This window comes from Numida meleagris, chromosome 3 (genome assembly GCF_002078875.1).
Source record: "Numida meleagris isolate 19003 breed g44 Domestic line chromosome 3, NumMel1.0, whole genome shotgun sequence".
Lineage (NCBI taxonomy): Eukaryota > Metazoa > Chordata > Aves > Galliformes > Numididae > Numida > Numida meleagris.
The window spans coordinates 75,472,401-75,496,290 of NC_034411.1; the positions used below are offsets into that span (position 1 = coordinate 75,472,401).

Consider the following 23,890-nt stretch of genomic DNA (forward strand, 5'->3'; position numbering starts at 1 on the left):
TCTTGCCCTCAGATCTTTCACCATCTTCACAGCCCTTCTTTGGATGCTCTCTGATAGCTTTATGTTCTTATATTGTGGCGCCCAAAATTGCACCCAGTGCTCAAGCTGAGGATGCACAGCTGTATGGGAACTGCTGAGTCATGGCCTGAATCACTGATTGAGCACCTGGAGGAAAGACCCAGTCAGCCCTGGGAGCACAGGTGAAGACAATTCACCTGTGTGACTGGAAGGGGTGGAGCCATCAAGGAGGCCTCTTAGGCCTCATTTAAGGGCTGACTGCTGCTTAGAATTCCCTCCTTGGTGAAAGCTTTTCCCTGTGAACCCAGAAACTTCTGATACAGGTGAGCAATCTACTTCCCTTCCCTTGTAGCACCTTGCTATCGTGCTGGTCCTTCTACCTCTTTTGTAATGTCTCTTCCATCGTGTTGGTCTTTCTGACTGCCACAAGAAAGTAGAATGGGACAACCTCTTCCCTCACCCAGCTGGCAGTGCTGGGCCTAAAGCGTCCCAGAATGTGGTTGGCCTTTTGGCTATTAAAGCCAACTTTACTCCTGAAATGTTTTGACTGATTTCATATATTCTTCTCAAAAGCTAAGAATTCCTTAAACCTGTTTCTTGGTATGCTTTAGCAAGGCAGCCTTACTGCATGACAATGCAGTAAGATTATTATCCAGCTGGCTTTAGAACAAAGATGACTAATTGAAAGTAAAGAGCTGCAGATTGCTGGATTGACAGATAAAGCATTACTCTGGAGCCTGAAGTAATGACATTCCTCCAGTCTACTATTTTACATAGACAGCTAGCTGGCAACAGACTACACAGGCCTTAGACACCCCTCAAAATTCAATATCTGATTTCCTATGCTTTCACTGTGATGTATGCCTGTGACTCCTCCATAAACCCTTTATAAATTTCTCCTTTACACAATCTTCCGATACCTGTATGACTTAGGATTTTTTTAAACCAAATGCTGGAAAAGTGTGTGTGTTGGATGAAAGGAGGCATAGGCTACACTAGCAAAGTTTAAGTGGAGTATGATTCTCAAAGTGATGCCTGTTACTCTTCCAGTGGAAAAATATATATATTGGATACAAAAACATTTTTTTCCTCAATGAAAAACGCAATGACTTTAGGAAAACAGGAATGGCATAGGTTGTAATTCATAAATGGTTTAGAGGAAGGTTTGTAGTTAATTAGATTCATCAATTTCTGATGCACTGAAGTTCACTAAAAATAAGCAAGTATGTAATTGAAGCAGTAGTTGTAGGAGAGCAGCAGCTGATTACCCCTATGTTTTTTTAGTCAGAACATCAACATAGCTACTCAGTAACACAAGTCAATTTCAGTGCTGCTTTACAGCATTTGTAGTTGCTAAGCCATTAGCCAACAGTTCTAGAAAATGTTTTTGTCTGCCTGTGGTTTCACAAATGAGGCTGTAAATTTACAGGAAGCACTTCTTGCACATGTGCACCAAAATTTCTATTAAAGAACTAAGTACAATGCTACAAGAACACTCTGAACCAACTTTAGTTCAACAAGAACATAATTGTGTGAATTTTACAGTTTTATTTTTTGCATTGCTTTTACAGTAAGCAAACTAGTTTATACAAAATAAACCCGGGGCTTCATATAGTTAAAAATCATCTTTGGCTAAACAAAGCTCTATTTTTATACATATATTTATATATATATACACACAAGATATTTTACATGACAGTGTAGGAATCTGTACAAATACTTACAATAGACAGAACATTTTAAAAGTTTTATAATTTACAAAAAAAATCCAAGTCAGAACCAAAGGCTAACCCACCCCAACCTGTACAGATAAGTAAATACACACAGCCAAGAAATAAATGACTTCATAATAAAATACTGTCTGCTTTTTTGAGACAGAGAGGAAGCACTAAAGTAGTGAGGCTGATTCCCTCAGTGCCTTCAGTATTGTGCATATTTTGATCTATAAAGATATGGTTAAATATACTCTTAGTAGAGTCTGATTTTTCCACAAACGTTGGTCAGCTTGCAGAACAGCATTTTTCAGAGAACAAATTCAGCTAAACTTAAATTTCAATAAGTAAACAATTGTCACAAGTGTTCATTAAGAACAAGCATGGATAGGTACACAGATCTCCCAATTAAACCACTAACTAGGTCTGGCCTATGCAGCTCTGAAGATAGCATTTGCTCACCAAATGAAAATGTTTTAGAAGTGAGCACGCAAGATGGAAGACTGCCAGAACTGGCAGTACAACCTATGCAAGAAATTCCTTTTAGGAGTTTCCAGAATGCTGCCTAAAATCAGAACTATCCACTGTTAGGCAGCATGACAGACAGTTCCACAGGTCATGTTTACAATATTCCAGAGGTGTCAGTGGCAACTTTCACTGATAAATTATCTGATGGTTGAGTAGAGTGAAAAGTCTGTCCTGCTAGTTACTAAGTCTCAGGAAGTGAGCCAGAAACCATTATCCTGAAATTCAAGAAGCATTCATTGGATTCTATAAGAAAGCAACTTAATCCAAGATCAGAAGCAGTGTGTTTAAGTGGGGCTGTTAAAGGAAGTCCAGCTAATCTCAGCAGATGTTCTGACTAAATGAGGACTACAGCAATTCTGATCCTCAGTATCAATGAAAACCTCAAACACCAATGAATTTATAATACAAGCCTGACCTGTGCAACTCACAGGAATGCTTCTTACAGGGAGGAAGTAAAGCTTTTTAGAAACTTGGGATAAAGCACCAATGTATATAGAAAGATGTACATAAATAGATACACTTTCAGTATGTTTAGAAAAACCAGAGGCAGTTGTCAGAATCCTTCAAGATGGAACAGCATGATTTTCTGATGTACTAAACAATTTGTAACGATATATACAATTGCTGCCAAAGCATGCCAAGTAGACAAGCTTTTGCTTGTATTTAAAAAGAAAAATAAGTTTTTCTCCTGGCTAATTAGTATAAAGTAACATTTTGTATAACTGCAAAGGTCCGTTTCTAAATTAAAAAAATATTTTTTTGGAAACTAAATGGAATGCTCATTATGCAGAAGGCCTACTGACCTAAATTAGCTTAATTTAAACTGACTTAAGAATCATTCCAAGATGTGGTTTGGAGAAGATACATTTCTTTACATTTTTCTTGGAGAAAAAAAAATTCAACTATACAAACTCAGCGCTAACTCATTTTAAATGTCAGCAGAACTGCAAGATGTTTTAAACTGCACAATCGTTCTTGTTAAATGAATACTTGTCAACATTTCACAATTTAAATGAAATGGAAAAACTGGTCACTGACTTAACGGCTGGCTCCACTGTATCACAGCAGTTGGGACTCATTTTATTTGAGTTTAAAAATCTAAAGGTGAGGAGTCTAGTTGAGGACAACCATCTAGACCTTCTCTATTATTAATGTAAATAGATGGACATCCTCAAATAAATTAATTCATCTTTTTCTTTTGGAACACTGAAGTGGCTTAGAGAGTACATTTAAAGTTGAAGACAAATCATATACTCATTGCCAAATTTTCTCTCCTTGAAACCCACCAATGAGCATCTTACAAAATAGTGAAGAACGACCTATTTCTTCCCATCAGAATTCAATTACTGGATAAGCATCTTCTAGAATTGTTGTAATCATTACCTTTGCTTGTTTCAAAGGAAAAAAGCCTGACTTCTTAAAGTACCAGTTTTCACATTTCAACACAACCAAGATAGCGTATTCATCGTTTTCCAGCATTGTCTACTAACTTGTCTCCAAGGAACTCTTATGTTTTAAAATCGCAGTTTGACATCATGGTATAGAGTACTTCTGCCAAGACAAGCAAGAGCAACCATTTCTACTTGACTGCATTCTTCTCCTTACTTAAAGAAAGCATTTAACCAACAGGAGATGCCACTCCCTTGAAACAACACTGCACCATCTGTACACGCGCATTCTCTCTCAGCCAGTTTCTTCTGTGTTATTCTGTTGCTCTGACAAAACATTTCAGAGGAACCATGGACAGGGAAGTACTAACTAGCAGTGCAGTAGATTTATCAAACGTAGTATTCTGATTTGGATACCTCCTGCTACCCACTTCACGCAAATACAGTGGTTATAGTCCATCATTACTGCTAACAGTTAAATCCTGTAACCACAAAGCAGCATGGTGGTAAGTTATTTGCACTTGGATTTCTTGAATAGCTTCATTAGCTGCTTGAATCTTTCTGAAACCTAGTGGAAAACAAAAAAGTTATGTTATTAAGGCCCTGGATTTCCATACAAACACAGACTGATCTGACAGTGTAAGTTCTGTTTGTTTTAAAAAATAAGACTATTTTGTGCTTTTTTGCTTCCATTACATTTTAAGGGGAGAATTTTAAGAATACCACCACTGTGTTAATTGTATTTGTACTTCACAGAAATCTTCCTACACCTTTGATTATGAAACTGCCTCCAGGTTCATCGCAAAGAACTAGAGCCCGCTATTAGTTTCTCACAGGTTTCACTCCAATGAGAAGGTTTGACAGGGAAAGGCCAAAGACTTCAAATTAGTTATGACTGAAATTTTCACTGAGTGCAGCAGTTTTAAGGTACCAATCAAACAAATGCTGATGAATCCCAGGACTGTAATATTCTGTCAACATATATTTTTAAAAAGCAACAACTGGGAGAATCTAAGATTCTTTTTCAAGAACTCCCCAACAAAAGACATGAATAAAAAAACAACTTTTAGTTAGAAGATCTCTCAAGGCTTAGCTCAATGGCAATCATAAAAGTATTGACGTAGTTCTTATTAAGAATGGCTATACCTACCTGATTTGGGCTTTTGTTCAGCCTAGTGGCTAAGGAAACAAAGGTTTTACTTGATGGTCCTTTTCTCTGACATTCCAGTAAAATTTCTCGGTCATCATTTCTATAGCAAAAACAGATTTTTAAAGTTTTAAGATTTGTACATATGCCCATATAGAAATATACAGAAATATACCCAATTAGAAGTAGTTCCAAACTACAAAACATGAGTTCAAATAGCAGCAATGAACTGTTAGAGGACTCTCCCCTCTACTGACACAGAATAACAGAACCAGTACAAACAAGCAAGCGATAGTGAAATCATGTTATCCTGTTAGGAACGGCAGCATTATTACAAGAGTTAGCCCCAAACCAAAATCATTAAAAATACGTTTATGCTTCTGAAGCAATAACTTAAACTTCATTTGAAAGCATCTCATAAGTTCCAAAGGGACCAGTAGTTTGAGGTAGATTTTCCTCAGATTGCATGACTAGGCAGCAACTTTTCTCAAAGGCTCACTGAAGTTCAGAGATTAAACAGAGATATGTCTGACTTCCGTAAGTAGCCTAATATAATGCACACAGAGCATACCTACAGCTCAAATGAGAAAAATAGTACCTGGAGTCTATTCATGAATGTGTCGCTTATTTGCTATTTTTCCTGTTAATTAGTTTAGGTATTTGTAAAAATGTATACAGACACTACCACTACATCATAGATACAATGACTCTTTGGTTACAATAATTGAATAAATTACATTTAATTTCCTTCATTCCACAGGAAAAAAAAACCCTACATATCTTATTTAAATAACTTTTTTAGGCATAGTTCAAAGATGGGCAAAGACTGAGACACAAAAAGTCTAGTCATATCCATAAGGAAATTTTTTAACAATATTATTCTATTTCCTTGTTTTGTATGTTAAAAAAATCACAATATTTTTTACAGTCTTTTTTCATTATTATTTAGTTATTTCATTTAAAAATCCTACCTCAAAGCCTTTTTGTATCTGAAATTTAGTTCAGTAAAACTATGTCCTGAATATTTTAGCATCCTCTATGTAAACCATAGATTTTATGAAGCTGTAGCAAGAACATACAATCTGCTAAACATAGCTTCTCAAAGATTTATTTTATGATCCCACACAATAACTTTGCACATATCTCATCTCTATACAGCCACTTCATTTGTTATGCACATCCCATTAACTGGGTGGTAACTAGCACATACAGCATGCGTTTACAAACAATATGTGGGCTGAAAGGTTGACTAGTACATTTCTGCAGATGGAGCTGTACAGACTCCCAAGCAGAACACTGTTTGCTCTCATGTCTTCAGTGGGGGGAAGTCTTTGTCCTCTCTCCTTTACCCAGTTACCAATGCTTCCAGGGCATCAAATACTTTCATCCTTGCAGAGGTTGGGTGTAATTTTTGGATTAGCAAGGAAACGGCCAGGGGAACCAAGAATTGCAGTGTAATAAAGTAGATCTTGTTACATTCACATATAAGCTTTAAAAACAAAAGCAAAAATACACAGGTCCACCAAAATATAGGTCAGTGAAAGAGTTAGCTATGATGTATGGAAGTATTACTCTTTACAGCAAATCTGATTTAACCCCCCAAAATAATGAAAAGCTGCTCTCTTCCAAAGGCTGCTAACAGAATTGCATGAAATAAGCTCATTTCTGAAATTTACTTTCCACTGGATGACTCCAAAGAAAAAGAATAAAACAGACTTTTGTACCTTTCAGTGGTACTTTAAGGGAAGAAATCATTTTCATAAAGCCATTTGCCACAGACAGGAGGCTCCTATACTACTATGCAGTATATGTCGTACTATGTTGTACCAGATAAACATCCTGTTTTTCCCCCACTTTCCAGTGCACCACATAGATTAAAATACAGAACAAATAAAAAGGAACAGATGAAATCAGAAGTTATTACCTTGTCCAGGAAACTACTACTTCTCCTTTTTTTTTAATGATGTTTTTGGCATACAGACTAGGTGACGAAGCACATGAGGACAAAGGAGAAGAGTCTTTGTTTTGTTGCAGCTCATTATTCTTACTGTGACATTGTTTCTGTCCTGAATTCATCCCTTCAGATTTTACATCACTTCCATTGCTGCCTTCATCCACTGATTCAGTTTCTTTTCGTTGTCTTTTTAAGTTGGAATTCTCTTCGACAGTCTCCTTTTTCCGTTTTTTACTAGTTTTGTCATCTATGCTTATTTGGCAACCTCTGTCAGTATCCAAAGTGGATTTTTCTTCAAGATTACATTCATCTGCTGTAGTCTCACTGGAAAGCTCTTCTGTTAAGTCTATGAATGCATTGGAGCACTCTTCCATTTCCTTTTTATCCCTGATTTCTGAGTTTCCTGTAGAAACTTGGCAACTCCTGTTATTTGCAGTAGATTCCACTGCAAAACATGAAGTTTTTTTAACACTTTCATCTGTTAAGTCTATGCATGACTCTACACTGCATCCAACAGGAAAAGAAGCTTGGGATCTAACAACAGTTCCATCAGTGTTTTCAGATACTTCTGATTTGTGTGTCTGAAGTTGCCCAGAGCCTTCACTTGGGCTTTCAGCGTCACGGCTATCTACTTTTGAAGGTTTTCTACAAGGCCCAAGCAAGAGGGTAGTTTCTTCCTTTCCAGAACTATTATGAGACTCCTTCAGAGGATGAGGTAAGGCAGGATTTTGCTCTTTTCCAATGCTGCCATAAGGTAACTGATCTGTCTTAACCAGATCCGGTTTGACAGCTTCCTGCAAAGTAGCTGCTATAGCACTCTGCCTGTCCCTTCCTTTTCCACCACTTCTCATTTCTTCTTTTTCATTCTTGGTTGAAGAAGCCCGTGCCTCCTTCACTAAAGCCATCTGATCAGATGCTGGGGTGATAGATGGCACTGCACGCCTAATCTTCACAATGAAATGATCATTGGATTTCTCCATGATTACTGCTTGCATTGGCAGGCTGGAGCGACACTGAAAACCAGGAATAACAGGACGACTTGTCCATGATGAAGAACAACTTGATCTACTGCTCGAGTTATCAGATTCTAAAGCCAAATGAATGTCTTGTTCAGTGGCATCTTCCCCTTCAAGAAGAGCATCTTCGCTGTAATGTGCACTAAGGACGCACTCAGGAGTTGAGCTAGAATTAGTCTCAGATTTTAGGAAGCTGAGGTGAGCATCTGATTTCAAAGGTGATGGAATAGTTAAGGAAACAGCCAAATCTTCAAGGAGGATAGAAGAAACAAACGATTTACTCTTTTGTAAGCTGCATTCATCTTCTTTGCATGAAGTTGCACTTGTAGGAACCTCAAACATACAGCTTTCATCTAGTACATCTGGATCAACAGACATTTGAAGCCTAGAAGTTAAAGATGGAGCTCTTATAGGTGAAACAACAGCCCAGCTAATATCCTCTACTGATCGAGATTCCACATGGACCTCCTTTGGTGCAATCCTTTGCACCAATTCAGAAGTACTACTTTTGCATTTATGATTATCTGAAAACTGTTTTTCTGGTGTCCTGAATTCCCAATCATGTCTGTCAATGTTGCTACCACTTTTTTCCAAGAGATCAGAGCCTTGCAACAAGCTTTTGAAAATTTCACCCATTTGAGCATCACTGACAAGATTAAATGTAAGAGTGGATGCTTGCTGTTCTGTGAGAAGGTCATAACTAAGATCAGACTTGTTAGCATCTCTGAATTGCTGGAATCCTTCATGTTTTACGCCCTTCAACGGAGTGATAGTGTATTGAAAATTATTTTCTTTAGTGGGCTGCACTTTGGTTTGGGAATTCCTTGTGTTATCAATGGAGTTAAGACATTTTGTGAAAGCAGCTTTCGGTGCATCTGTTTTATTTTTCTCATGGTGACACTTAAGTCGTTGATAATCTACAGATTGCTTAGAAAGGACATATTCTTGAGATTTTTGAGATCTGGCTTTCAGAGATTTTTTCCTAGATCTTTGCACATCATTTTTATGACTGACTTTGTGGTTTTGTTTTCCTGTTCTTTCAAGCTTCCCTTCCTCACTCTCATTTCCCAGCTTTACCACATCACACTGTTTTACTATGATTCTCTTTACCTTCTCAAATAAGTAGTCAAGCTGTTCATCTACAAATTTCCATAACCTTTTTTTCATATCTGATACTTGTTGTTCAAAAAGACGGTCCACTATCGTGTTCTTTTTAACTTGCTTGAGTTTGGACTCTATAATATCACATACATTCAATTTTAATGTCTCACCTGATGTAGACATTTTGGAGAAGTTCAGATGCTTTATTAAAGATGTAAAATTTATGATAGCAGATTCAATAATTCTGTGAAAATGCTGAACTGGGAAGTGTACCTTGAATTTCATATAATTTTTCCTCATCTGTTTTCGTATAGCTCTTAGCATTTGCATGATTTCTTGTACATTTGAAGGTTCAGCTATAACCTGAACTATTTTTTCAAGACAAGTAATGCTCACAGTTTTATTTTTCTTCATTTCCTTCGAAGACCTGAAAGTCTGATTTTTATGTCTCTCTCTGTTCTTTGTACTTACTGTCACAGAAACAAATTTTCCATTATCCTCATTGCAATGTATAGTTTTGTTCTTTTGATTTTGTGGACTGCTGGTCAAATTCCGTGTTTCAGGAGAAGTTTTTGGTCTTGACTTTTTTGGATTTTCAGAGTGTCCTTCTGATTTAGATTTTTCTTCATCTTCACTGCTTATGATCTCTCCTTCTTCTATTTCATCTGAAGAGATGCTCAGCTGGGACTCGATCTCTAAGCGTGTATCAGACAGGCTAAGAGGCTTTTGATTTTCTTTATTTACCTCCTTTGACAAGTTCTTTGAGGGACAGATGACAACTGTACCTTCAGCAATTAAATCTATAAAAAGAAAACAGTTTGATAATCAGCACAAAGAATAGAATTAAAAACAGATATTTTTAGAAAAACATAAGAATTCTATTCTGTAAAGTGACTGTTCAGGACTGTTTCAAACTGACAATGACAATTCAGGAAGTTTGAGTTATGGAAAATTTGGGCAGTTCCCATTCAGCAGAATGGGATTTTTCGGAGCTTCAGAGGGCAAATAAGGACTTGACTTTTCACCAAAGATGCATGATCATTCCTACAAACATATCCATTGAAAAGAGACAAGTCTCTAAGTTCCCATTAGCTTTGAAATTTTCCACTCATTTTAACAATTTTTTTTAACACTGCACAAGCTGAATTTTAACTTTGACATCATTATGAATTTAGGTTTACTTATAATAGCTGTTTTCCTTTTGATAATGTTATGATGAAAACAAAAGGAGCAATACAAACGCCTTTAATGTCTGCATTCAACTAACTTTTTCTCTACTGACAAGGAGTGACTTTAACTCTTCAAGTCCATTGGTACACTACGTTACTGAACAAAGAGAGGCCCATTATACTAGCCACTATACATGTGGTAAACTCCTATTTCGGTTCTTGATGCATTTAGGATAACCAGGATGATAAAGCACAACAGGATAACAAAGTTGGTTTGATTTTTTTTTAAAGAGATGTTAAAAAAACCTCAAGTTCAGGTTCCTGAATGATAAAAATAGGGAGTATGTGAAAAGAAAGGCTCTGTCTCACAAGAAAGTTTATTAAATGTTCTATATTTTTTGGAGATTCAATATTTACTTAAAATTCAAAACAAATGCTATTTAGTTAAGAAAAATAAGCAAATATGGTTGGCTACAAAGCAAGCTAATTTCCAGTGTATAAAAAAATCCACTCAAATATGTATGTATTGATTAATGGGATTTGCAGTTAATTACAGGCTTGTTGGACACTAGCTAATAAAACTGTTATGTTCAATCTCACATAGATTAGAGTGCTTAATGAACTCTTAACAAACTTTTCATTAGGTCTATGATTGTATCTGAATTCCTTCTCATTATAAAACAAACTTTTGATTAATGTTTTCAAGCAGTATTTGAAAATGTTTACACAGATTCTGCAGTAGCAAAACAATATTTCTTTATTGCCTCCATTTCAGTTTTACAAGGAACAGTATGTTCTCAGACTAACCAACTTGGTATTTTGACAAAATGAAAGTACAACACAAAAGTGGTCAAAATACAGCATTAATGCATGTCCTGCAGAACAGTAGAAATGGGAGTATTGAATTTCTAGGCCAAGAGAAGCCATGACCTCCCATCAATTTAACACATGTAGAACATTAGATAGGTGTATCACTAGTTAGATCACAAAGACAACTAGGCATTTAACTGCAGAGATGAAAGCCAGTGCTTTGTAATATGGCTGTAAGCTCCAGACAGGAATGATTCTTCTTATAGTTAAACCAGAGAAGCACTACATGAAAAGAGAAGAACACTTATTTGATGTTAATCTACTCTGCCCCCATGTACCTGTAGGCTGTTCAAAGAATATAAACCACTGTAGGAATAAAATGTAGACCACTAAAGGAATTCATATTTGAGAGAGCAGCTTTCTCAAATACAAGAGACAGAATCTGAGAGTAAACCACACTAAGATACGCAAAACAAACTCCAAACCAAACAAACACTATGACTTGAAACACAAGAGAAAGAACTTTGGTGCTACTCTCCTATTCCTTTTCTACAAAGAAGTCAAAACTTCCAAGAAAACCTATTAGTTGCAGCAGGACACTACAGGAAGCTTTAAAAATTGGCTAAGGAAAAGATTTAAACTTTGGGTTGACTACTTTCTCTTCCTTTGAGTGGTGTCACAATAATTTATCTCCTTGACATCCTGCTTAGGAGTTAGCTTTTGATTAATGGTATATTCTAGTGTTCTATGACCTGTTTTTTTTAAAAAAAACTGAGTCACAATGATCAAACACACCTAAAAATTCAGTGAAATTTATCCAGAGATTTTTCTTAGATGACATTCCTAAAAACCGAGAGTCTTAGGTACCCTCTTCAGCATTCAGAGAAATAAATACTTGAAAGAATATGATCCTGAGTAACTCCTGCCTTAACATTCCAGAAAGATCTAATATATATGGTCAGAAGTAACACACGTAAGAGGCATATATACACACACATTTTAGACATTTGTATATAAACTCTTATTTCAATTATTCAGCTTTTAGCAGTGACTAACTCCAATTTTGTTTGCACTGCAGGTTTAATTAGCTACAATCTTGACTTAAGCATCGAACAGTTCTGTGATAAAAGGACCACTGTGACTTACATAGCTAAAGAAGAAACAATTTGTATTTTTGAGAAAGCAGTTAAAAGAAAGTAATTTCTGCTTTCCGTGAATGCATCTTCTAAGTCTTTATTTCTAAAACAAATTAGAACATACATATACATGAATACCTTTGTTATAACTCTTCACAAGACCTTTGCAGGGACTTTCCATCTTAAGTGCTTTTGGCAAAGGGCGCATCGGACTGTTCAGTGGGCTGATAGCTTTTGGAATATGCCTCAAGTGATTGAGATCAATGCTCAGTATTGAACTGTCATCATCAACAGGTACTGGGTTAGGTTCTCTCTCCTTAGTTTTAGGATACATTTCACCGCTTGTAGATGAAGACGCTGTTGTACCAATATCAGTTAAGTCTTGCTCCACATCACAAGCATTCTGGTCAAGTAATGGTACATCCGTATTATTTAATACAGTTCTATCAGGTGACTGAGATGTATTCATACTAATTTCACAGACTGCCTTTTCCTCAACAGGAGGCTCAAGATTTTCTACAGTCAAATGATCACCATCCTTCACTATTTCAACTGAAGATTCTGGTTTTGTTACATTAGTATCATCTGCTGCATCACATGATTCCAAGTCACCAGAACTTTTGGCTTCCAGGTTGCATAAGACAAGGTTTTGAGAGGCCTGGTGGCCTGAAGAGTTCTCTGTGCCAGCAGCTAGCCATATTTCATCTGCATCTTCCTTCTCCGCTGCTGACTCAGGAAGGGCTCCCACACCTTCACCGTCCATTTCAGACTGTCCCATTACTGCTGCTGGCACATTATCACCCTGCATCACACACACTGTCACAGGCAAGTTTTCATATTGTTTCACGCTCCCTGCCATCTCCTGCGAGGAAGCTTCGGGGTGATTCAGATCTGTCACAGCCACTGCTGAAGCTTCTGATTCAACTGGCTCACAAGCCTCTGCTGCTGATGATGACAAAGTTTCAGCCAGCATCTCATCAGGAATCAGTACCTTTGCTTCTCCGGGCAAGGCTTGGGATTGTATGTGGTCCACTACTAGCTCCTGTATGGTTTCTGAGCTCACTTCACTGGTTGTCACTGTTGACAGAGCTTCAGACTGTGCTGGATCTGCTGCTGCTACTTTCAAGGCTTCATTTTCAGAATTGACAGAAACAGGAAGTGTTGGTTCCACGCTGATTTTAGTTGCAGTATCCAGAACTTGTAGTGTTGAATTCATTTGCTCTGCAGCACCACAATTAACAAGGTGGGCAGAATCTACCATATCTGCATGCAGGGTGAGCTCTGTAGTTCCCTCACCTGTAGCCATTTGGGAAGGTGCTTTAAGTCCATCAGCTGAAGAAAGACATTGCTTTTTTGCAGGAGAAAGAGTTAAATTCAGCTTTTCCATAAAGCTGAGTTTTAAGTCTTTGCTTTTCATCACAGAGTGATTTTTACTTTGGGGAAATTTATGGTCTTTTAAACTATCTGCTACTCTGGGTGTTTCTTCTGACTTATAGGACTTGTTTCTCTCACTTTTTACATCTGTATCTTTCTTAGCTTTTTTTGCAGATTGGTGAGAAACATCTTTTGTAACTTTTCTTTCACTTCTAGAATGTCTATTTTCATCCTGATTTTCTCTTTCTCTTTTCCTTTTTTCTTCAGTTCTGTGCTTCTCTGATTTGGAATGTGCTGTTTCCCACTCATATCTACTACTGTTTTCCTTAAAGCGTGTATATTTATGCTCTCTGCTGCTGGAATTAGAAGGTGAAGACCTTCCTTCTCGAGAACTATGATCATTTGCTCCTCTGTCTCTCTTGCAGTCGATGTCTCTTCCTGTTCTGGACTCTTCCACACGGCATTTACGTGACTCATGAAGAGTCTTCGAATGTTCATTCTTTGAGTATGGACTGTTCCCTCTACCAGACCTCCTCGATTGCTCCTGTAGCTTTTCATTTGGTTTAATTTTTTGGCCAGAGTTTTTTTCATCTTTATCATGCACTTTAATGTCTTTCTTCATCACATTCAGTGATCTCTCACCTGCATACAATTCTCCTCTTACTTGACATCTGTCTTTACCAGTAGTTTGTTTATCCCAGGAAGAAACACTCTTTTCTACTTTTCTTTCTGTGGATGGGCTGCATTTAACTTTTATGTTCTGATTTCTTTGTTGCAACTCATTTTTACTAGCCTTATCTGAGTGGGCTTTCAGCTTCTGATGAGGATCTGAATTCCCTTCTTCACTATCAATACTGTTACAAATACCACTGTTACCATTACTTTGATGTACTTCTCTTTTGTATTTGTTGACATTTCCCCTACTATATTGTTCATCACTTTTTGTTTCTTTTTTTTCCTTTTTGTTATCCTTGCTGGAACTATGGTCATGGTTTGGTGGACATATATGAGTACCATCACTGCAGAGCTCTTCAGGAGGGTATCTCAGTACATATGGAGTGTTTCTTTTATCAGAGCTAGACTTCCCATTCTCCACGCTATGAGATGAATAACTGTGGTATGTATCCTTTGGACAGTCATTTTTCATTCTATGATCCGTCTTTATACTGTCACCTAAGTCAGAAGATCTGAATTTGTAATCTTTTGTCTTACACATCTCAGAGCACCTTCCATTAGTTGATCCAGGAAGATTTGCCCTGGTGAAGTTACTTCGATGATTGGGAAATTCTGATAGCCTGTGTATACAGAGAAAAGAAATCTGCATGTTAGTTTTGAAATTTATTTAAAAATAACTAAGTCAAATTATCCATTTATTTCTACAAACTCATCAACCTTTCTTCCAGCTTTAAGTTGAAGAAAACATATGGAATTAGTAAAGTCCTATTTTATCCCTTGTAAAATAACATAATTTGTATACGTTTTCCAAACTAAATTAATGTGAAAAAAGCAAGATCTGTGGAAAAATACTGTATTTGTTCTAAAATAATGATTCAGTAATTAAAAACAATATTTCATTGTCCAGCGAGAAAGCCTTCATTTAGGATTTTTTTTAAATACACACACCCACTGTTTGCAATATTAATGATAAAAAATTCAGTAGTTTACTACTTCATAAACTGACAGCCAAAAGAATAGGTATGCAACCTGTGCTTACTCCAGTCAGTAAGCAAACAAGTTTCTGAAGTTGGAACTTCATGCAAGCTAGACAAAACTAGTAAAATACAATAATCGAATCTCATCAAGGCCAGGTGCTACTGATCTGAGGTCATCATAATAAAAAGAAAACAAATTTAAAAAGGCACATGCAGTCTATATATATAATCTGAACTCCTACTCATTACCAAAAGAACTCATGAAAGCTACCTCACCACCAAAGAAAAAAGACACATTTCTGTCATATTCTACAAAGCACTTCATTATAATTACATAATTAAAGACAATGCCGGCCTTCTTTAATACCCTTCACTGTCTCAGAAGAGTGATTGTGTCTAATCCCTATGGAAGTAAAGAGAAGTCATAACAAAAAACGATAGCAGCAACCTCAAAATATATGGCTTCTGTTTTTAGTTAAGGATGAAGTAGGTACTACGCACAGGTATTTTGTTTTGGCCTGAAATTCTACATTGGTTCCAGTGTCCATTTGTAAGGAATCAGCTCTTTACCTCCGAAACAAAACAGGATCAGTTTTGCTTTTTAAAACTGCACACTGCTTATGGAACAAAACAGTAAATCTAAATATGTAACAACCAGTTTATGCAACACGGCTATATTCCAAGAATATGCAATTGTGTGATGAGAAGTGAGCTTCAGAGAGAACTGCTGTTGTAATCCAAAACCCATTCCTATATTTAAACTATACTGTCGATATTTTGCCATTACATCTGAATTCATGTGTGGTGAATGTAAGTATCCAAGCATTTTTTTGAGATAACCGCTAATGACTTCCCTCAAAGCAGTCCTCACAGGCAGACACGAAGCTTAAGGTGAGCTAATTTATTATAGATCATATAGCAGGCAAGGCATATTTCTAAGGCCTTAGAGTGCCACTTTCTCATGATTTTCCATGATGGATGCCTCCAAAATAGCTAGACCAAATATTTCATTTATCAATTTTCATCACTGTCAGAAGGTACTGCAACAGAATTTGAAAGCACTTTGGGGAAGATGAATACTCAAAACAAGAACATATTTTTAAAAAATGGAACACAATACTGCACTCAAATATGTGAAACTGATTTATTGTATCAATCAACTGAATGAGTTACATGTTAAAACCTCTTGACCTCAATCTGATAATTTCTCATAATTTTCTTGATTTAGAAAACATCGCATAGTTGATAAGCATGTAGTCTCTACCAAGTAATGTCAAATGATCCAACTTCTTTATGACACCTTTTGGTGCAAGAAAAATCCAGAGGTCAAACTGAAAGACGAACAAATCAATGATGTGGCTGACACTGCGTAACTGACAAGCAGGCCAACCTACCGTGGCAGGACAGGAGTCCTGAATCTTGGACCACTACTTTGGTTCAAGCCGTCCAAAAATCTGACGCTCAGCTACCCTCCCATACATACTTAAATATTTGAAGATCTTCCTTGCATTAAGACTAGAAGAAATCACCAAAAATCTTCTAGCTAACTTTCACCACTGGAGAGAATATTTTCACATCTTGTCATGAAAACATACCATCTCCTTATTTATGTTCATTTACTATTTTAAATATTTAATGGCATTCATCTGTCTGTGACTAGAAAATACAGTAGTTTCAAAGCTGAAACACACAAAACACCTGCATTAAAACACGTGAGGTGGTTAGAAAACCCAACTGGAATGGGTGACTAAGCAAAACAAAAAAGAAAAATGGTCATCCTTTGTATTTTGTTCTCTAAACTATAAATCAAAGAGTTCACCAAGCCAAAAAAAAATCTACCTATTTCCTCAGATTATACTAGTACAAAATTACTCAATTACTTGCTACGTAATTACTTCATTTAAGATACAAAAAAGGTTTTTAACAAGTACATGAACAAGATCAGACAAAAATCATGTTTGAAGTTCTACAGTCTGTTAGTACCTTTGATGGAGATTACTGATTTCTTCATCCTTACGGTTAATTTCCACTCTTGCTGTTTTGATAAGCGCTGAAATATTTTTTTTAAGAGCTTGGTTTTCATTCTGTAGAATGATATTCTGTTTTTAAATAAATAGAGAAAGAAAAAGAGGAGTAGGGAGAAAGAGGGAAAATGAGAATTAGCCTGGGAAACCAAATATGTAACAAAGCATAGCACAAGACAATTGTTAAAAAAAAGTCCAATCTCATGTGTAAACTGACAGCAGAACACATGAAAAAATGTTTTGGAGAAGTCAGAATTGCTGAGGCCCAAATAAGGGTGGGTTTTTTTTTTTTTTTTAGATCATTAAGATAGCAAAACAACAACAAGACATCACTCACATTTCTGTTTATGTTCTTAGTAATTACTTGTAATGATGTAAGCACACAACTTATTAAAACTGAAATATGCAAAAAACCCAACAGCCAAACAGGAAACCATAGAGCTAAAAGACTACAGTCCTCCTTTTTGCTTCATTCATTCACACTACTTGTTGCTTTCACGGTCACCACATCAAATGACAGATGTATCTTCTGTCTTTCTCTGAAAGAACTTAAAGCTATCTTACACAATTTTAAGTGCTATATTATTCTAGCATTTTTAGATGCAACACTCTAGAATCCTATCTGTCAGTTCTAGAGACAGCCTCTTTTAATAACTGTCCTCAGCAAAGCCTGATCAGAAGAGCAGGCAAATTTTGCAGAAAACAATTCAGAAGTGTCACAGAGCAGAAATTGCTTACCATTTAAAGCTTAGAATCTTTTTGACTTATCAGTAACACACAGTAGAGCAAGATGCAGAATTGCCCAAGATAATCTAACGAGATGGGATGGCACAGTGCACAGACACGAGCTCAATTTGAAGAGCAGTTTAGCCTTATCAAAATGGCACTTGCTCAATACAGCTATCTTCTTCTAGTTCTGACAGCTTGGGTACTTTGCAACCTCCCTACTGCATTACAGGTAGATTTTAATTAACAAAAGAACTATTCTTTTTTTGATAACGATTCATTTGAAATGTTTATTTTTTAATCAGAGATAGAAGACAGCTTTAAGCAATTCAAGTCTTACAGTACACATAACTGTAAAACAAGAGAAACTGACTGTTGATTTTGTCTTAATAACTGTCCTAGAGGTTACACAGGTGCTTTACAAATGACCCATTTAATTGATTAATTCTGGAAAGAATATGAAATTAACTCTTAAGGCAAAGTTCAGTTTGCTTTACATAAATCTTGACAATGTTGCCCTTTGATCTACAGTACCTGTGCCTGTATTTCCTTAAATTTCTTCATCAGCTCTTTAATTTGCTGTTGACATTTTCCATACTCTGCCTGCAACTGTCAAAGAGAAGAATTCACAGTACAGAAATGGAATTAAATTACACAAAAAGTTACTTGTTTAGATTATTAGTTTGCTAACATCCCAATTTATATTTCAAAGCTCTGTTTTTCCAAAAATACATCTCTAATGCCAATATTAAAACAAAAAGCTTCAATATACACCAACAGGAATAAAATTCAGTAAAATGTCACAGACGCTCATGTAAGAGGAAATCCATGTGTGCTTGCCCAACTGTCACATGCCAGACAGTAACAGGAAGCCATATAATTGTGAAAGTAAAGACAAGATTGTGTAAAGGAAGCAGTTCTCAAGAACCTTACAAATAGAAACTTGTTTATCAGATTTGACATAATATAAAATAGTTAAGGAAAGCCATAATTGTGATAGAAAGTAAACTAAAACCAAACTTAGACTGAAAAAAGATCTGCCCTTGTTGAGATCACAAAATTAAATACACATTTGGTGTGAGCTTTTCTTTAAGATTAAATGGCTACTTCCTTATTTGTTGTTCTTGACAGTGAATTGTTTTCAAACTTATGAACTGACATTTTCATCATTTAGCAGACTACTGGATGTTTTGTTCTTGTTTCTTCTCCAGTGTATTTTATCTATGGATATCTTTTCCTTTACTCTGAATCTTGAGTTTATACTTAGAATGTGTCTTACAAACTTGGATATGTGATGTTACATGAGTAAGTCTGATTTGTTGTAAGCAGTTACCTATTGGATAGTTGTCTTTAGTCTCAATGACATATGAGATCAATTCACGCCCTTACTGCATTAACTAGGTAGAAATTCTTACAAGAAATGTCAAGACCATCCTTGTATCAGAGAGTTGAACAGATATTTAACTAGAAAGAAATATTTCCTGTACTGATACAACTGCACACAAAAGGATGTTAAATGAGAACAGCCTATGCCATAGCTGGAGTGAAACATTTGCTGATAAACTTGTTGACTAACAGCTTATAAACAAACACTTGTTTTTATTCCTTTATTTAAAAGCAGTCTTCCTATCTTCCCAATAACGTGAGTACAGACAAACATTTCTCGCAATGTAAAATAACAATTTATTTTTGCCACATTAATACACACCTCATTGTAAGACGCTTCCTTCGCAGTTCCTTCTTCAATTAATATCTCATCGAATAAGTTTAAACTGTTGCCAGCTGGTGCTGAATTTGGAGCAGAGTTGTCTATAGAAAGACAAATACATCATATAAAGGAAGAAAAAATTTTCTATGTAGATTGCATTGTGTCACTGACAAGAGCATGATCTTATCTGAAGAAATCTCCATTTTGGATTTCAACATTTGTATTAAGTTTTTACTGGAAATACGCGATCCAATTTACATCAACATAAAAGATAAGAGTGAAATCTAGAGTTCACCTTAAAAACATTGTTTTAGAAAAATTATAGATTTTGAGAACCCCTATGAACAAAGGGGGGCACATTTTGTGACTACGTTGTTTGAAGACAAAGGAGAGCTAACTTGTAATAAAGCTTTCTAATTTACAAAGCAAGAAATGCCACATCTAAGCAGTGACCTAAGGTTCCAGGATTCCAGCACCACTAGCTAGTAGAAAGCTAGAATAAATATGTACATGCTACAATTCATCCAGCTTTTGGTCAGACTTGACTTTTGAATATTTGCTGCTGAAAAAAAGCTAACAATAAAAAGAATACTCAGAATACATATTCAGAAACACAAATCAGTTGACCAGAATGAAACGGGAACAGGAAATGACTTATAGAGTTGGTATGAGGTTGAATACCATGCTTCTTGTGTTGAATGCAAAAGTGAAAGTGTTCTGTACAGCTTCATATTCCCTCATAAACCTGAACTCCCTTGCTTTAGTTCCAAATAAATAAATAGAAAAACAAAAAACACACCCAAATTATTTAGCTAACAGACCTCTTTCTTCAATCAGCCTGCATGCTCTGTTTACCAAATACACATTACTGACAGGACCTGATTTATGACACCTCTGACATACAGATTAATTTACAATCAAACAAATGAAGTTAGCTATCAAAACTGTTTCAATCCTTTGGACAATACTGTAATGCAAAGAGTATTAGCACAATGCAAGAGGACACACAAATAACATCTTACTCACACGTGACAAAAATCTCACCAATCTTCCTTTTAAATTAAAAGGAGATCCTTCAGACCTAGACTATATCACATAATTGGTGATGTATGAAATGTCTGCACTGTGTAACCTTACTACTACTTGGATCAATTCTACAACAATGTATCTCAGTATCTGAAATACGGGCTTAGAGAATACTCCTAATCATGGTAACAAATTCAAAATGGAAAGAGGGGAAAAGGTGTACAAATGTTTTACATCTACAGGATGCAGTACAGTCATTCCATAAAAATTCAATGCATTCACAGACCTAAGGACAATAAGCACTTGTTTAAACACCAGAAATTGCATTTCATTAAACTGCACTTTAAAACTCCAAAAAAAGTTTTGTTTCTTTCTTACCTTAGAATAAGTTAAAAGAGGGGAATAACTTACATTAGCATGTGGAATTACTGAGAACATTTAAGATTAAAAGGACCTACTGAATGCATTGAATCACATAAAGTATGTTTTGGAGCTCTCATTGGTGATCTAGTGATCAGTGACTGTTGGTTCTGGTCCTGAAGCTATTTAAGAAACACAAAAGGAAGGTGTGTTTTCCAAGGTCAAATGTCAATTAGTGAGGCATAGATAGAAGAACTGAAGTTTCACTGCACCCTTTTATACACAAGTCTCTTAAAATAAACAGCACTGCTTGAAAACTATAATATAATAATTTAGGTAAAATACTTAAGAATTCTCACCCATATTTATACAGTGTATAATGCGTATATCTTGAATTTAAATAAGTAGGTCACTGAAGCACATGTCAACCCGGCTAAATGTAAATTTAAAGCTAAATGTTGTCTTGCTTGAAACCAGCCTAAAAAGCAACAGACTATAATGCTTCAACCCAGTTAACAAGATTCATTCAACCTACCAGGAATTGTCAAGCCATTGTCCAAGCCATCATAAATATCCACTGAGCTCTCATCACCTTCCTTAAAAGGGGATGCTTCAGCTAAGGTAAGAGGAAAAAAAAAAATAGCAATAAAGTAAACCTTTTATAAACTCCAACTTCTAACTTTCTATATATATATAGCTATGATCCTAGGGTACTGCAGAATAGTAGCAGTAGTAGTTTCTATGGAGAAACAGCCTTTAGTGATTTGGGAGCAAATAAGGTTCGATGATCAATTCCTAAATCTCACAAGAACTGTGCATGAAGCCAATTTTATGGCTTTAAGAACAATTTAAAATTATCAATCGGCAGAGCCAACTTAGTCTGAATTGGAAACAATTTCTGGAATACACTGAATCCACAAGTTACGCAACTCAGAAACACAGATAAAGAATTAGTATCATAAAACCACTACTTTTGAAAGAAATACTTCTCACCAAGCATTTTAATAGTCCGTGTCATAATTCAGATTTTAATTTTGCCACCTATTCGTATGCTAACCGGTTCTGTAAAGCTGTTTCAATCTAAATTTCACCAGACTCTCCTCATATCCTTCTCCAGTGCCTCTTTATTACTCTCATATCCTGCATATGAATTACTCCACTTCAGCAACAAACCTTAAAATTGAGAAAAATATCAATATCCACCAATCTTCTGAGGCTGGGAATCTCACAAGTGTGTCAGATCAACAAACTGCTGAGCTGGACACAATGCTGGAGCACCTTTACTCTTTGTACTACATCAGAAATTAGGGCATTTGTCTATAAGAACAAAAAATAGAGGACCAAACCTCTCAACATGCCCAAATAGGCTGAGAAACAACGAAGGCTAGATCACATGCTATAAAGCAAAGGTGATAGGCCTATTGCAGATACTCTCTCAAAACATAATAGAAATCCAAAATCCAAATGCAAAAGTTAGGGTGGCAAATCCAATGTTACTGATGTGGTGTGGCTCACACTGACACTGCTTCACAGCCACGTAACTACTGCTTACCAGCATTAGTCCCAACTTAAATTATTTCCTTTTTGTAGTACCTTTCAGACCTATGTGTTTTTGTAATACTCCTCGTGTTATTTCACTGCCAAACAGAGCACGGTGCAAACTCATCTTACCAGCACAGTGGGTATCAAACAGTCCCAGCCCATCCTCATCTGCTGCCATGATACAAACTCCCTAGGGCTTCCCCATCTATAAACAAAAAGAGAAAAGACAACTTACTAGCTGATAATTTAAGAACATCATTGTAAAACAGAAGCAAATGGAAGAACATCATTTACACCTGAGCTGCCTGGTCTTTAACAAAAGACAAAAACAAACAGTCAAAACTTTTACATCGAGGTAACATGCTTAGAATTTGATTAGGAGTGAAAACAAGAAGTTATCCATCTCATGAAGAACCATTCTGACTTTCAGGGTAAGGCCTTCAGCAGGATCTTCGTTCTCATGTACTGAATCAACGTCCTACAAAGAAACTTCGTCATGCGGACAAGTCCCACGTTCTGCTAACAGGTCTGACCATATTCCTTCCCCAGCCAGTCACACCCCCGCGTAACTCGGATTTCCCTCCCGCTGCCCAACACGGACAAACCAAACCGAGGGGCAGCTCCGTGCCCTCCACCTGAGCCACAAAGCCCACGCACAGGGCGCGGGCAGACCGCGGCAACAGCGCGGCCCAGCAGGTCAGGCCCCGGCCCCGCCGCCGGGAGCAGCCACAGCGCCTCGGCCTCGCCTCGCTTCACCATCGCCACCGCCACCCGCCCGCTCGCCCGAGCTCTGTCACGGGGCGCACCCGGCGCTAGGGGCGGGGAGGGACCACGGGAGCGGCACCCCTCGGGCGGGCTGCGCTAGGGAGCGGCAGGGCAGCCCCAGCCGGGAGAAACCAGGCTGAACAGGAAGGAAACGAGCGGTACCTCACAGCGCTGAGGGGAGGGAGAGAAAAGCGGGAAATGAAGGGGGAAAAAACCCCGCACTCACCGGTCAGCCCCAACCCGCGACGCCCCACAGGCCGCCGCTGCCGCCGCTGGTCCTGCAGGCCGGGCGCCGAGGGGGCGGAGCTCCCATAGGCGGCAGCCAATAGGAGCGGACGCAGCGCACTCCCGCAGCCGCGACGCCCACAAACCCCACCCCCAGCCCTGAGCAGTTGGCGCCAAACTGAGGAGCGCGAGGCGGACGCGCCCCGCCCTCTGCTCCGAAGCCCCGCCCCCTCCGTGCTGCTGCGCGCCCCGGCCCAGCCCCGCCTCCGCTTAAGGTGGCGACCGGGCTCTGGCTGAGATGCTGAGCTGCTTCTTTTCGGGACTCGGCCTCTTCTGTCAGTCAGCGCTGAGGCTCGCGGTGGCGCCCTGGGCTGTGCTGCCCCAGATCTGAAAGGCCTGAGTGCAGCTCATGGCTCTGCCTCCTACCGGTCCCATCGCAGGGCCTCCTGTGACAGACGGGGCAGCTGCCTTAGCGGACAGTGCAGCACGATCAGCGAAGCCCCGCGCAC

The 23,890-nt window shown here is 37.6% G+C and overlaps 1 protein-coding gene across 3 annotated transcripts; it reads right to left on the reverse strand.

Annotated features, from left to right (window-relative positions):
* CASP8AP2 (caspase 8 associated protein 2) lies at positions 1,552-23,537 on the reverse strand. Of its 3 annotated transcripts, none has more exons than XM_021392326.1 (10): positions 23,383-23,537; positions 22,521-22,596; positions 21,385-21,465; positions 19,464-19,564; positions 18,290-18,364; positions 16,989-17,104; positions 12,118-14,648; positions 6,718-9,664; positions 4,797-4,896; positions 1,552-4,214 (listed from the first exon to the last, which is right to left on the reverse strand). In XM_021392326.1, exons 2-10 carry the CDS (start codon positions 22,567-22,569, stop codon positions 4,158-4,160), a joined length of 6,057 nt encoding a protein of 2,018 aa, XP_021248001.1. In that variant the 5' UTR covers positions 22,570-22,596; positions 23,383-23,537; the 3' UTR covers positions 1,552-4,157. The 3 variants fall into 3 exon arrangements, with proteins under 3 accessions (XP_021248001.1, XP_021248003.1, XP_021248004.1); XM_021392328.1 differs by lacking the exon at positions 23,383-23,537 and adding an exon at positions 23,198-23,294; XM_021392329.1 differs by lacking the exon at positions 23,383-23,537 and adding an exon at positions 23,148-23,168.

Bases quoted from the DNA above. Each gene is read 5' to 3' on its own strand.
- CASP8AP2 (XM_021392326.1), bottom strand. From the start codon at position 22,569: ATGGCAGCAGATGAGGATGGGCTGGGACTGTTTGATACCCACTGTGCT. The intron at 21,466-22,520 runs GTAAGATGAGTT...CTCTTACCTTAG, and splicing joins GTTTGATACCCACTGTGCTG to CTGAAGCATCCCCTTTTAAG. The intron at 4,215-4,796 runs GTAGGTATAGCC...GTTTTCCACTAG, and splicing joins TGAACAAAAGCCCAAATCAG to GTTTCAGAAAGATTCAAGCA.